The following is a 16,083-nucleotide window of genomic DNA, read 5'->3' as shown; positions in this document are numbered from 1 at the left end:
GTCAAGGACCCTCCAGAGATAACTCCAGGAGACAGTCGAACGCCTTCTGCATGTTGAGAGTAGCCGAGACTGCCTGTGTGTACCCGGGCGAGGATATTAAATAGGCAACGTATATTAAGTGAGGTGGAACGTCCCGGGATGAATCCGGATTGGTCCGGATGTATAATGTAGGACATGTAAGGAGCCAGTCTCGGGGCCAGTACCTTGGCATAGATCTTGACGTCACAGTTGATCAGAGAGAGGGGGCGGTAAGAGCCACAGTGCGTGGGAGGTTTGCCTGCCTTGAGCACTACTGATTTTGTAGCCTCTCAGAGCGAGAGGGGAAGAATGCCTGCATCGCAGGATTCTTCCCAAAGGACCAAGAGTTGGGGAACCAGACGGGCCTTGTAATGTTTGTAGAATTCAACAGGAAGGCAGTCGGATCTGGGGGTCTTCCTGGCGGCAGGGCATCGATAGCCTTACACAACTCCTCGGATGTGATTGGGTTATCCAGGGTATCCCTGGTCTCAGATGAGAGGATTGAGAGCGGAAGGTTATCTAAATGTGACTCTTTCATCCGTGGAAACACTGTCCACGTTTGAATAGAGTGTTTCATAAAAAGAACGGAATTCAGCATTTGTCATGCAAGGTTAAGGCCAGGGTACCGTTGGCCCTTTCAGTGGCCGGAATATGGGGCGAGGAAGTCTTCTGCTGAAGCAGTCTAGCTAGGACACGACCGGGGCGCTCGCTCTCCCTGTATCTGCGGGCTGAGTGGGGATCATCTAGGAACTTGCGTTCCCGCTCTGCATGAGAGCGGAACACGTCTAATTCTAGGCCAGGGGATTGGAGAGAAGCATACTGAGTCTCCAGAGAGGCAGGTCTGGATTCGCTCCCTGTGACGGTCCTCCTTATCACCTTGAGAATCCCTGCCTCCTTTGAGATAGCGATGCCCCTGATGTACACTTTATATGCCTCCCATAAAGTAGCTTGAGTATTGACTGAGCCAGTATTCAGTGTGAAGAACTAATCAATGGCAGACCCCAGCTCTGCCTCGAAGTTGATATCTAATAAAGAGTGTGGTTTCAGCTTCCATGTGCGTGCCTCTGGGATATCCATACTCCATCGTAGGGAAACTGTTACCGGGGAGTGATCGGAGAATGTTCTGGGAAGTATAGACATATGTGCGATGGTTCTAATTGGGGTGTCCGAGATAAGCCATCTGTCAGTGCGTGAGTGTGAGTCATGTACTGAGGAGTAAAATGAGTAGAAACGTGAATCCGGGTGGATCAGTCTCCATGCATTGGACACCGCTAATTGGGCTTGTACCTCTGATAGTCTTGGCTGCTCTAGAGAGTTGGCAGGGTCTGGAGCCCGATCTATCCAGGTCAACGTTTAATATGGTATTGAAGTCTCTGCCCCAAAGGATAGGGACTAGAGGGAAACCAGATAGCAGAGATGAGAGGTGTAAGTAGAAGACGTGGTCATCTATATTGGGGCAATATACATTAAGCAACATAACTTCTCTGCCCAAGAGAGTACCAAACATAAGGACATAGTTGGCCAAGGGATCAACATGTAGCACTTTATGCTGGAATTTAAGGCTTTTGTCTATCAGTCATGACCCTGTGGTTTTGGGTGGAATAGTCGGTATAGTAACATTGGGGGCCCCATGCTTTAGAGGACCTCTCACATCCGCCAACACGAGCATGCGTTTCTTGCAAGAAGAGGAGATTAATTTTATGACGTTCGATGTACAGCTGTAATTTAGGCATTTTTGATTGTTACTTAGCCCCCTGACATTCCAGCTCATGCAAACAACGCCGTCCTCAGCCATTGGGCCAGATAGCCAGCATCAATAAACAGTAGTCCAAATCAGGGATCTGGCTGCAGGAGCCAAACCAGTTGCACAGAGGTTGCAGTGCAACAGCGCCAGTCTGAGTATAGTTAGGTTCACTGAGTCCCTGTCGCGCGTCAAGCATTTTTTTTTTTTAACTAGAAACCCTTTCCCTCCCTCACCCCTCCCCCAATCCGAGCGGTGAATCCCAAAACAACCTCTAACTTAACCAAGAACAGAAACCGCATCGCCTGGGGGTCTGTGCACTGGCCAAGAACAGTATTCCTCCGCAATGGGGTATTGAATAGGCGTGTCGTGGTGCACGATGTATACCATTTCAAAGAGGATAAAGAACAACAATTGCGGGTCTGATCAAGGCAAAAGTCTACTTGGATGGATCAGTGTCACTCACTAACAACAGTAGTGCCGGTCCGGAACCAAGCCTGGCACCCTTAAAGCTGCAAAACAGGCCAGGCCAAGACAAAATAACCTCATGGATTGTTACAGGCAACAGTCAATCCGACAAGTGTAGGGATGTGTAGGTGTGCAAGTCGCCCAGTCTCAGCCCAGCGCCTGACACTGTTGAGCACCCGTTCAGGACAGAACAGAATGGGAACAGAGGTAAAGGCAGTCATAATTAACCAGGAAAGTGGTCATCAATGAATTTGGAAGCTTCCTCAGGTATGGTGAAAAAGAAGACACTGTTCGAATGTTCACTCTTGAGTTTAGCAGGGCAAAGCATTGAATATTTAACGCCCAGGTCGCGTAGCAGTTTCTTGGCAGCCTTCCGCTCCTGCTGCACTGCCACCGAGAAGTCTGGGTAGAGATGAATCCTGGAGGAGGCGAGAAAGAGGTCGCCCTTGGCCCTCGCCGCCTGGAGAAGGGAGTCTCTATCTCGGTAATTCAGAACTCTGGCTATAATGGGGCGGGGAGGAGCACTCGGCCTGGGCTTTGCCGCCAGAGATCGATGGGCCCGTTCAATTGCAAACTGCAGGGACATTTTTGGGGAGTCCAGAAGAGAAAGCAGTGTGCGGCCTACAAAGTCCTCCATGGAGCTCTCAATCTTATCCTCCGGAACCCCAATAATGCATACATTATTGCGTCTAGAGCATGACTCCAGGTCCTCATTCTTCTTCTCCACTTCCCAGGCCTGCCTGGAGAGGGTGTTCACTTCCGTCCGGAGGGCGATGATGTCTTCTTTAGATACTCCGACCCTGGTCTCCACTTTTGTCACCCGGGTGTCCGTCTTCTCCATGTGAGCTTTAATCGAGCAAATGGTTGCACTCATGTCATCGAGCTTATAGTGTAGCGCTGTGAACCCCTCCCGCATGTTTTCATCATTTTTGTGATTCAATGTTTTCGGTGGGTGCCGACACGGATGCTCCAGGTTCCAATTGGGGTTCGGTTGCCCTCTGAGTTTATTTTTTCATACATGTTGATGGAGCTTTGCTTCTTATTGGCCCCCTTGATCATGTTCCCAACCGTGTGTGTGGTAGGAGTCCCACAGCACCCAGAAAAATGTGCAATGCGCTGGATGGAGCAGAGGCTTCCTATCAGCGAATTCCGGTGGATACCATGGGAGCTCACCGTAATTCACAGCCAGATGGCAGGGCACTGAGACTTGCGTCGCAAGGCGCTGTAAGGCTGGGCCGGGTGGGCGCTAGGGGGCAGCAGCCGTGGGGTGGCACGCCGCGAGGTGATGTAAACTCAGTGTCTCAAGCGGGGACAGAACAGCTCTAGGTGCCACTTCCCCCACCCTGTGTCCTCGCCGCAATGAAAGCCCGATCTCCAATCAGGGTCTATAGTGCAGACTGGTATAGGAAATGTTGTTGATCAGTTGAATTCCGAGTGGGCTCCGGCCTCGCACGTATGGTGTAGCGCTAGGAGATAAGCAGACTTAAAACCTACCGATTCTTTTTCGTTGAAGTGTAACAGTTGACGACCCAACCGCATCTACGGTTGCCCCAAAAGAGAATCTTACTTTTTCTTTGAGAAGAGAGCAATTATATTTTATTTGTGCATTTTTAACAATTGTTTATTACTGTAGCTAAAACAGTGTAATGTAAAGTTATCACTATACGGACGATTAATCTCTTACCAAATATGTTGGGAACATTTGTGCTGATAGTTCTCGCATTACAGTGGGTGGAAGTATCTAGTAGGGTTGTTGACATGAACAATAAACAATTATTTTGTACCATGCATCGCTTTTCAGGGAGTCTTGACTATTTTGTATACACCTGCTGATGCCCTTTTGTACAAACAATGACCATCAGTAGACATACTATTGTTGATATTGCAAGGGTGTGATCTTTTTCTTTTTGTCATTTTTATGAACTTTACCATATTTTTTTATTTGACTTTAACAATGTTATGTTTGTGTTATCGGCTACTGGAAACACATGAATTTGTCTTTCCTAAAGCCACCCAACTAACATTCCCTTTGTCTCTTTTCTTTCAGGTCCTTAATCCTTTTTACATTTTTCAACTATTCAGCGTTATTTTGTGGACTACAGATGAATATTATTACTATGCATTGGCGATTGTGATTATGTCAGTTATATCAATCGTCAGCTCACTTTATACAATTAAAAAGGTAATTAAGCTTTATATTTCTTTCTTTGATAACTCTGTATAGGTAACCGTCACTTGGCTACCTTTACCACTGTTAAAATGTAGTGTTAAATTAGCTGTGAGGAGATTTTTAGTTGCAAATATTATCTTGCTCAGAATATTGCTTAGCAGTCCTCTTACCCAGTGGACATATTCGTATGGCAATCGTTGAACCAATGCGACCAGCAATTTATTTAAAAAGACAACTGAATATTTGTCTGAGTTACATTTCTCAACTTGCTGTATTTAGCAATACCAAAAACTAACACTAGAAATTAAATGCATGGCCAGATACCCTTAGAATGGGTTTTATCGAAGTGTCAGACTTCGGTTACAGGAATAAAGTCTGAAACCTAAGTGGTAAGCTGCATTATCCTTCTTGCTAAAATGCAGTGCACTGAAAAAGCAGGACCTTTTTATTAGTCTGCTGCTAAAACAGTACCAGTTTGTGTAAAATTGTGCAGTGACCTTGATCCTAGGAAAAAATTGCAGAAGCAACATGAATGTGGTTTCACATTTCAGTTTTGGAATTTCTTTCTGAACTCCCTCTATGGCATAAGCGGCAAGACCTCCTTCTGCACGGCGTTTAAGATATGGCTCTTTTCCCAGTAATTCCCATCTGCCCTTCTGTTGTCCTTCCTTGTCTGCCATCTAAGCTCCAAGATACAATTTGGGTCATGTGGTGGAGTCTAATACACAACTCCATCCCAAGGCCTGGCGAAGTCTCTGCAGTCTAGGAAAACCAGCCTACCAGGAAAATATTACCAGAGCCATGCATGCTACCCAGAGGAGGTAAAGGGTGCCATCTGGAGAGCCCTGTCCATGTCCATGCCCTTCTCCTTTCCCCCGATAAGAGTGATGCAGTCTCCATTCTAGAAGACTAGGACTTCAAGGTTACACCGTGGCTTGCTCCTCGAACTCCTATCTCCAGTTTCTACATCTATTTGTGGGAAACCAAGCAAAACTAAGACCATGGGATCAGGCAATAATGTGATGTTGGAGTTCTGTGGGGGACCCGATACCCATGTGTTCAATATGTGCAGGGCCAAATGCATTTCAGTAGAGACTCACAATGATTGACTAATATTGAAGAACAAATACTGGTTGAACATGCTGGGGTCAATGTAGCAAGACCTGCATGATCCTGTATGATTTGGGGGATCTTTGCAGAGACCTCTGAGTCCGGCAACCAGTGTAAATTCCAGAACAAAACAACCTGAAATAAGTCACTATCAACTCTTGGCTGCATACTTGGATCCTCGCAACTCCTTCAGGAGCATATAAGTTCCTTTGATCAGTGAAATTTACAGAGTGGACAGCAAAGCAGGGAGCTGAGATGGTGATGGAGGCGAGGAACCACGGCGCAGTAGAGTAAGGATAGGAAGCAGTGGTGGTAATTCAACCTGAATTTAAGAGGGCCACCAGGCATTTTGTAAGCTAGGGAAGCCATGGACTTGCGGCATTTGGAAGCAAATAAGGCAAGTGCACTGATCCAAAATTTCCATCTAATACGAACAAGGCCATATTCAATCAGGGAAGAGGTTAGAGAGAGAATATGAAGGCATGGCGTATGAAAGGATAGAGCGAGGCAAGACTGGTAGGTGCAGACCTCCAGAAGACAGTAAAGCAGAGGAGAAAAGCGAATTAAGCGATTTTTGGGAGGTAAGTAGGGAGCCTGACCAGAGAAACTGAGGAAGTCTGAAGTAAAGAGTCCTGGCCCAACTGAACAGCCTAAACAGGCTGATGCGGAGGAAGGTAAGTACCTAGGTGCTTCAGCCCCTGAAAAAGTCATCATATATCCTTACAGGTAGATAGGTGGGAAGGGTACGATGGCCCCTTACTAGTGGGAACGACACTGTATCTCTTGAGAATGAGAAAGGCACACTTATTAGCACAATATGTCTTTTAATTGCACTTAAATATTCAGAGGTGCGTGCATCAATGGGAGGATTCAGCTGTCAGACAAAAATAGCATTTAGTCCTCTTCGTGCACCAGAAGGGAAACTGCCAGAATGGTCTGGGCCAGGCAGGATGTTCCAGATGGGAAAAGTGGTATGCAAAAGAACACTAGAATGGGGCGAGGACCAGCTCTGGGTTGGTGTAAGGTATGTACTGTGGTGGAAGAGGAGATGGGGTGTGGGGGGGGGGTGAAGGTGAACATTAGACTGAGGACATGGAGGGGTAACGCCTCCCCTCTACAGTGCTGCTAGCAAATTGGAGGAATATGTTGACGTAGTTGAAAGAATGTAGCACAGATACAGTAACACGGATACCAATGGTTTACCTGCGCCCTCGTTCTGCAGAACTCGATTCTGCTGTTGCAGCCGCGGCTCTGTTAGACAGACTCACTGTTGCTAGGAGAGAGCCGTCGGGTGCGCGGCATGTCTACTCATTGAACTTATTCTTATTGAGTTCTCCACTGTTCTTAGTTACTTCTTTTTGACTTTTGATAACAGAGTCATATTTTTCCCCCCCGCACCCTTCATTTATGTTTACTACCAGTGGAGCCATAGGAGCTCCAAATATTTGAATCTAACATTTCCTCAAATAGATGGTGTGCTTGTACTCTGTTGGTTCGAAACACCAAAAATGGCTTGACAAGGAACTTGTTGCCCTCGAAAAACAAAAAAACAAGCTAGAATCCATCTGGCCGAAACAGCAAACAAATGAAAATAAAGAAGCCTGGAAACTGGGAAACAAAGTCTATAAATGGATCAGGGTCTGACGATTCCTTTGTCTAAAACCACCTGGGTGACAGACGCTTTTCGGTGGCCGGCCCTCAGGTTTGGAGTTTACTTCCAGCTTACCTTCGACAGATGGAATCCCTGGTTGTTTTTAAAAAGAAATTGAAAACTTATCTGTTAACATAAATCCACAATACCTACATTACACTGTTGTATCTTCTTTGATATGATCTGCGCCTAGATTCAGCTCGCTGCTTGGTTCCTATGGATATGCGCAATATACTTCTCTAACATAACATAACACATAAAAACAAAGTAATTGACATTAAAAAGCTATTCTTTAACCAGGAAATTGCCCTAGCAGGGAACAGCACCAAGAAACTCTTTGACACACATGGGTTGCTGGAGAAACCTAATGCTTTACAGACACTATCTATTGCTACATGTCATGATGCTACCATAGTGCAGGCAGCCTTTGAGGATGAAATCACAAAAACTAGAGGAAAGATAGCGGTTAAAATGCAGGCCAAAAATAACACAACAACATCCCCATATGCTAACTTTGAGACGGCCACCCTCCCATGGTTCTCCTTCACAAAAATGTACATCTGTGAAATTGATTGTTTCTCCAATGAAGCCTACAGCCTGCCCAGAGAATATCATTGCACCCAAAATCATCCTAGAGCACAAGGAGCTCTTTGCCCCATTTCTCACCAGGCTGGTCAATGCTTCCTTCCGTGATGGTAAGGCGCTATCATCCATAAAAACTGTCACGGTAACCGCCCCTGCCCAAGAAACCATCAGGTGACCCTAAGGATCCCAAGAACCTTAGGCCTATCACCAACCAACTTTTTGCTTAGGGTGCTAGAAAAAAAAAATGGCCTGTAGGCAATACCAAAGTTTTATTGAAGCAAACAGTATTCATCATCCAAGGCAATCGGGTTTCAGATCCAATTACAGCACAGAGACTGCACTTGTGGACCTACATGCTCATATGCTTCGTATATCCGACGAGGGCAGAGCCGGCCTCCTGGTCCTATTGAACTTGTCGGCAGCCTTCAACTTGGTTGATCATGATATGTTGAAACAATGCCTTCACCTTTCGGGGCAATTCTCTGACAATGCCGTTAAATGGTTCCTTTCCTTTTTGTCAGATCGCGAATTACGCATACAATGGAGTCATTCAAGCTATGCCACCAAACTAATCAGATGTGCCGTTCCGAAGGGGGTCAGTTTATCGCCAAATATATTTAACTTGTACATCCCGCCTCTCTGTACCCTGCTACACAATCAATGTATTTCTTTACCGACTATGCGAACGACTTCCAACAAGTCATTGAGGCAACTTGAGACCATCTGGCAGACTCCACTGCCTTGTCCACTGACTACCATCTGATTAAGGAATGGATGTCCTCCAAATGGCTCTGTTTAAACAGCAACAAGACAGAATTACTGGTCTTTGGTCCCAAAACAGCACGTGACATTCTCGGCCCTGAATATACCAACTTTCTAATTGACACAAGCAACATCTGCGTTCTCAGTAGGGTCAAAACCCTGGCCATCTGTCGCGAGGCGTCTCTTCATTCCGAAACCCATGTTGACCTGCTGACCAAGAGTTGTAATTACTCTCTCTGCCTGTTAAAAAACATAAGGCCTTTTATCTCCAAAATTAACACTGCTACGGTCGCCCAAGCTACTGTCCTGTCAAGACTGGACTATTGCAACACCCTGCTGATAGCAGCCTCATCTAAGAACCTGAGGAGGTGCCAATTACTACAGAACAGCGCTGTGTGCATTGTCAACAATCTCCTTAGGCACGTGCAAATTGCCCCCTATAGATGGGCGATGCATTGGCTGCCCATTCAAGAGCGTATTGATTTTAAGGTGGCCACTATCATCCATAAGTGTGTTACACAGAGATGCTCCAACCTACCTGGAAACGCTGATCCCACAGTGTCGCCCGGGTAGAGCACTGCGGTCATCTAACAAAGCGCTGATTATCTGTCCCAGGTTAAAAAGGGAGAAGGGTTGCGACAGACCCTTCAAGGTCAAAGCTGCCACATTTTGGAATACTCTCCCCCCTTCCCATGATGCAAGACCAGAATTCCCGGACCTTTAACCAGGTTATTCAAGTAAACCCTCGCCCCTCCTGTCCAGTCTCCTATGAACTTGTCCCATGCTATCTGTTTGTGTTGTGCCCAGATGCCTGCGGGCTGCCGGTGCGTTATAAATACAAATCTCACTAGTCACCTAGATCTCTTATAGTTTGACCCATCAGTTCACCTTTTTACTTGGACTGTTCACGCAGAGGAACTTCCTGTTTTAGTTATATCTAAAACCTTAATCCCTATCCATTTTTCCCAACCACTTCATGATTTCATATAAATTGGTATTGAAACTTTGCTTCCTGTGTCACTTGTTTTGTCAGTCTACCACAGTGGTGAACAATGTGCTTCAAAAATATTCTAAATGGGGGGACGTGGCTTGGAGCGCCGACGATGCGTTGGCTCCTGTGAGAGCACCTGTATGAAGCAGATGTTCATCAGCATGTAACACCGTTACTTGACACAGGTGGGGGTCCCGACAAGCAGCAGTGTGTGTGGCAGAGGCAGGGGGCTAGCCGGGGCGTCTGGCAGAGGCAGGGGACATCGCTATCACCCTTTGCGCCCGCCAAAGGTTTTCAAACCCCCTCCCCCACACCTAGTATTTAAGATGGCACATGTTGTCCTTGGAGTCCCACGATCCGCTGCCCAACCCTGATTCCGCTCTCCTGGGTGCCGTGGAGTCTCTTGTGCTTTTGCCGACGTGCATAGGTGACAGCCTCTGAGGAGCTTGGTGTCGGCCCCGGTGCTGAAACAGAAGGCCCCCGCTGAGCGCAGCCCCATGGTCAGACCGGGTGACAGCTGTAACAGTCCCGACCTGGGCTGCTGTAGGTGGGTCGAGGCCGCCGGAGCGGCCTTGCTGGTGGATGCAGCTGTGTGCAGACCCCCACTGGGGGATGGAGACTACTGGCAGCCTGGTGCGAGTGCCTGAGAGGAGGGGGCTGGCAGGTGAGGGACCATCCTGCAGCCCATGAGAGCGCTTCAGAACCTGCAAGTCTTCTGGAGCGGGAGGCCAGCCTCTGTGGAGGGCTTCTATCTGGGAACCTGTAGAGCATGATACTGGAGTGCTGGCCCTGCAACCCCGGATGAGGAGCTGCTAGAGGTGCCAACTAGGATTGACCACTATCTGGGCATGTGCGTGGACCCCTGGTAAACCTGAAGAGATGGTGAGCTGACCGGAGTGCGCTGCCCCTGCCGGTGGGGAAGAGGAGACGCAGGCTTCTTTGGCCTGAATTCCTGGGGATCCCATTGAATAGTGCGTGACTTCAATCCCACCTAATATTTACCACTTAAGAACGCAGACGGGGGACCTATTTTGACCATCTGGCTTTGCTGGTGCCGCTCGGAAGAGTTTTATTTTGGTCCCAGCATAGTAGGAGTATAAAGGCAGTCCAGGTTTTGCTGCCAAAGTGACCCCCATGGCTGTAAAAGATGGCCAAGCAGCAGAAGACCCAGTAGAGCGCCGATATTGCTGCCCTCCTGTAAAAGCAGGAACAGGAGAAGGGGAAGAGGACAAACTGTGTGGGTCATGGTACATTTTCCCAGAGCATCCCCTGGATCAGCAGGCTACAAAGGACATCCGGTCATTCATGTCCGAAACCAAAGCTGAATTCCCATAGCTGCATGGTGGAGATATCAAGTAAGGTAGAGCGACTGGACAACCGAGTGGTGGAGATGGAGCAAAGGCTCGGTGAGGTCGAAGACCAGGTGACAGAGCAAGCGTCTACGATGGCTGGCCTACACCACTGAGTGCAAGCGCTGGGGAAAAGCGAGACCATGGCATGCAAGCAGGAAGACCTGGAGAACAACGCCCACCGGAACAATCTATGAATTAAAGGGGTTCCTTCCTTGTTGTCGGACTAGGCCCTGAGAGCGTACAAGGTATTTCAAATGCTGTAGCTGCATCATAAGGCAGTGCTCCTGTTAGACTGTACTCAAAGACTATGTGGCGGAATATGTCATTGTCGGACCACCCAGCAGATGTGATCACACAGATCCACTTCTTCACGGCCAAGCAGGTCATCATCGGCGAGCTGGGCGTAGGCAGAGATGGGAGCCTCCCTACACATATACTACACATATATCAAGATCCTACTGATGGCCATGGTTCAGAAGAGGGTGCTCGGGCTGCTAACGACGGTCCTGCAGGATAAGAAAATTAAGTACCACTGGCTCTTCCTGGCAACGCTGCAGTTCACCTTCGAGGGCACGACAGCTACCATCAGCTCACTGCAGGAGGCTATAGAACTCTGGGGGGAGGTCGGTCCGAGCGCAAATGAGATCTCCAGCGAAGTTTCCCACACTGGTGGAGGGGGATGGGCCCCAGGCCTGGCGTAATGTGTGGACAAAGGTGGGGATATCGGAGGCCCAGAGACCTTTCGCACCAGTCATGAGCCCCAGACCAGCAGGCTGCGCTGAGGAGTGGTGATCACCGAAATGCCACAATCTATTGGACCCCACTGACCATCAGTTCTGGCAAGAGTAACCTGAGGAGGGCATTGTATGGACTTCGCTGGACCAAGAGTGCAATGCCACTCGGAGGTCACTTGGGCGGCAGGCCCATTTTTGTTTTTCACTGTTTGCAAAGTTTTGGTTCCTGTTTCTAAACTTTAAAACCCTGGTTGCACCGACGACGCACAAACACATGAGCCAGGCAGTGGATGAACCCAGTCACCCCTCCCTACCCACGAGAGGGGACATGGAGGATTTGTTGCCACTTCCTCCCCAGCGTAATCTCCGATATTTGAAGCTTAATGTGAAAGGCCTGAACTCTCAGCCAAGAGCAAGTCATCCTGCGGCGCCTGGAGGACCTCAACTCTTCAATTGCTTGCCTACAAGAGACTCGCCTAACTCTGCAGGACTACATAAGAATGCGGAGCAGACACTTCCCCCTGCTGGTGATGGCATCTGATGGTTCGCAAAAAGGGGGCACAGCCATCCTCCTGTTTCGGTGTATGCCGTGAATGAGGGGCAGGAGTCCTTCCTCCAAGAACTTGAGGCGGAACTGGTGCCCTTTGTGGAAGGCCAAGTAGTAATAGGATGGGATTTTAATGGAGTCCCAGACCCCAATGTGGATAGATCCCACCCACCCTCTGCAAGGGACTTAGGAGATTTAAAACATTGGGGGTGGTGGATGTTTGGAGGCTACTCCATCCCAGGGAATGGGGCTACTCTTTTTTTTTTTTTTTTCTTTTTCTGCATGTGCATCACTCCTCATCCCATATAGACAAGTTGCTGGCTTCCCCCAAACTGCTGTCGTTCGTGGATGATATTGCTACTGGATCTCTAGTCCTCTCAGACCACGCACCTGTATTGTTAACTGCCTGTGTGCATGACCCATCTGCTCCACGCAGATCCCCCTAGAAACCTGCATGACCCTATCCTGCATGATATGGCCCCGCGGGACAGTATTGCACTGGCCATTGGAACTATTTTAGGGAAAATTAAGTTGGACCTGTATCTAAGATGGTAGTCTGGGATTCTATGAAAGTGGTTATTAGGGGATAATAGCCATGGGGTGGCCTATCACAGGCAGTGGGTGGCGGCAAAGGCCCACTTGGAGGGGGAGATTGCAGAGGCAGAGTGGGCGCATACAAAAGGGTGGTGCCCAAAAGCTCACAAAACTTCAAATGGCCTGGAATATATTTGAGGCTCACTTCGTGGAGGAGATGTCCCAAGCCTTCATAACAATTAGGCAAGGGTGCTGTGCCAAGGGTAAAGAGGCAAATAAGTTCCTGGTGAGGAACCTGGCAAAAACATCCCAACGTAACAGGATAGTGGTGTTGAGGGATCCTCAGGGAACAATACATTACGAGGAGGACGCCAAGCTGCAGTTGGCAGTGAATCACTTGCAGGAAACGCTGTCAGCGGTCCCCCGCTTGTTAGAGGAGCAAACATGGTACGTAGATGCAGCAGCCCTGCTTCACCTACTGGATTAGGAAAGGCAGTCCTTGGATCTACCGATCTCGATGGAGGAGGTTGAGACAGTGATCAAATCCCTTAAAACGAGTGTCCCGGGCACAATGGCTTCATGTCACGAATGTACATGGTCTTCCTGTCACAGTTGGTGAAACCATTACGGCCATATTCAATTCCTTTCGGGAAACCAGCAAGGTGACAGAATCTATGCAAAATTCCTTAACTATCCTTGTTTTGAAGCCGGGTAAAGACCACAGAGATTCAGCCTCTTAGAGGCTGATCTCTTTACTTACTTTACTTACTTTACTTTGGCCAGTAGGCTAGTGGGGTTCTACGCGGGGTGCTAGATGCTGATCACACTGGCTTCATTCTTGGCAGAACCAAGGAACTTGGGGTTGGTCAACCTGGGGGAACGCAGACGTGACTCCCTGCTCACTGTGCTCAGAGAGGCACAGCTCCACCTCACTGATGAGGCCCAACAAGGCTGAAACATGTGTATGGGGTTGCTGTTGGTACTCTTGTAGAAGGGAATTGCCATAGCATTTTGTTGCTGCACTGCCCATGTGGGTGGGACAAAGAGTGATATGCAAATGGATATTTGCCATCTGTGAAAGGGACAGTGAGCAAAAAACGATGTGAACTCTCAAAGTGGGAAAAAAACCACAGAACAGGTTATCGTGCCATGTTCTTTCTGGAGAGGGGCGCCTGCTACCTTTTTTGAAAAACCACAGGGAACAAAGTTCGTCGGGCGCTGGACCTGTTTGAGGTGGCAGGGCAGAACCGAAGCAAACTGGGGCTTCTGGCGTTGGACGCCTCCAAGGCCTTCGGCAAAGACGACTGGACCTTTATGAAACACACTTTGGAGGCTTTACACTTCGGGCCTGCCTTCCGAGCCTTGGTGTTGACTACCTATAACTCTCCCGTGACCTTGTTGAGAGTGAATCAGCATCAATCTGGCCCCATCCGTCTCCTGCTGTATTAGACAGGTGTGCCCCTTATCCTCATTAACTTTCGCTCTCATAATGGAACCTTTCGCCAGACTGGTGAGGGACAATCCGGCAATAGAAGGCATAGAGGTGGGGGAGGGGGAAAGCTCCTGTCCTCCACAAAAACTACTATAAAATTGTGGAACTTGGGCACTGAAGTGAATGGATATCCCGGGGTGGGGGGTTGTAGGGGGGGCTGGGTCCCTGTACACATCTGGCACAACCTAGATTTCTCTCCTGGTCTTAAGCCCACAGACTTCAAACAGTGGGCACAGGAGGGCCTCCAATGTATCTTGCAGCCCTTTGATCAAGGGGAGCCCCTATCCTTCTTGGAATGCAAAGTAAAATCTAGGCTGTCAGAGGGTGAGAGGTTCAGATATGTCCAGCTTATCCAGTGGGTGGTCCACTCTTTCACCCGACGGGGGGCATGTCGGGAGTTGGGGCCCATGGAGTCGGCCTTGCTAGAGGGGGAGCGGGTTGGGAACATATCGGGGCTCTAACTACATATGTAGTTGTTGCGACCCTGGTACATGTCGCAGTGGGAAAAGGACCTGGGCCGTGCCATGGTCCTGTAATTATTCCTCCTCGGCGTGCATAACCAACAGGGAATGTGCCTTTAAATTAACATACAGGTGGTACTATCCAGGAGTTTGGGGCTAGGGGAACCTTTTTTCACATGTGGTGGGAGTGCCCGTGGGTTCAGGCTTTCTGGGGAAGGGTGGTGGAGATGATTGGGAGAATAATGCAGGTTCAGCTCCCCTAGAAGCCAAGGTGATATTGCTGGAAGTTCCTGTCCTGGGAATATACCCGGAATTGGGGAGAAAAGCCACTCTAATCACCCAACTCCTGCTGGCAGCGAAGATCACTTTAGCCCAGACCTGGAAGGCACGGCAGGGGCCTCTCCTCTCCCAATGGTGGAATAAGGTCACAGCTGCCAAAGACATGAGGCTACACCGATTTACTGATAACCTGGTCCCTCATCCTGCAGTATAGCCTGGACTTTCCCGTACAGGCATATAAATCCATGCAAGTAGGACGGTTCTTGCAAGCCAGGCCGTGATCGGGGGGCTTGCTGGGTTAGAGGGGTTCCGCGAGGAGGAGGAGAAGGAGGAGGAGGAGGAGGAGGAGGAGGAGGAGGGGTCAGGGAGGCAGGTTTTGGATTTCTTGTACAGTTCATAGTCTGTATTTTTTGAGTTAGACTTGGGCATCTCTGTTTTGTTTGCGCAACCATACTTAAAGAAAGTTGTTAAGCAAATATTGTAAACAATTTAAATTAAATCCAAGTACTTTTTCCAAAGGGAAAAGAGGATTGCCTTTTAAGAAATGTTGGCGACCTAAGCCAACTTTGAAGTCCTTCAAAATCGTGACACACACACACACACACACACACACACACACACACACACACACACACACACACACACACACCCCCCCCCCCCCCATGCTCTCCTTTCATCATCCCCCTTTCCATCTCCATGGCTTCTCCACGCTCTCTGATTCCTACATCTCTCATCTTTCTCTTACTCGTTTCTCTTGCCCTTTCTCTCTCACTTCATCCTCGTCCCCCTTCATATTCCCCACTGTCCTTTCCCATTAACCTTCCTCTTCTGCCTTTGCCTGGTCTACTCTCCCACAACCCCTCCCTTCTCTTTCCTTTCTATGTTTACCTGCATGCTATGACACTTGATTTGCATTGTAATATGTCAAAATAATTGTCATTACATAGGTCATCTAATGAATGACCCTAAAAAAATTAATATACACTTGGAGATAGCATGGCAGTAACGTACATAGTTCTGATTTAAAGGCTTTCACTAATGTATGTGTACTGGATGCCCCACACAACGGGTTGAATATCGGTATATATTATTTGGATTACTTTTTTTAATTTATTTTTTACCACCAATGTATCCCTCCAACCAATGCCAACTACCCCTGGGACACTTATTTCCCTAAAGGACGCTGGG

General features: G+C 48.3%; 1 protein-coding gene across 2 annotated transcripts in view; it reads left to right on the top strand.

Annotated features, from left to right (window-relative positions):
• Positions 1–16,083, top strand: part of ATP13A3 (ATPase 13A3) — a 1,430,808-nt gene that overhangs the window by 507,036 nt on the left and 907,689 nt on the right. For both annotated transcript variants that reach the window (XM_069618570.1, XM_069618569.1), the window contains exon 8: positions 4,275–4,409. In XM_069618570.1, the coding sequence (XP_069474671.1) occupies positions 4,275–4,409 (135 nt within the window). The remainder of the gene's footprint in view (positions 1–4,274; positions 4,410–16,083) is intronic.

The sequence above is a fragment of the Ambystoma mexicanum genome, chromosome 10 (assembly GCF_040938575.1).
Source record: "Ambystoma mexicanum isolate Mex_15411 chromosome 10, UKY_AmexF1_1, whole genome shotgun sequence".
Taxonomy (NCBI): Eukaryota; Metazoa; Chordata; class Amphibia; order Caudata; family Ambystomatidae; genus Ambystoma; species Ambystoma mexicanum.
The sequence above is the reverse complement of the archived record's forward strand: the minus strand, read 5'-3'. Positions and strand labels throughout refer to the sequence as shown.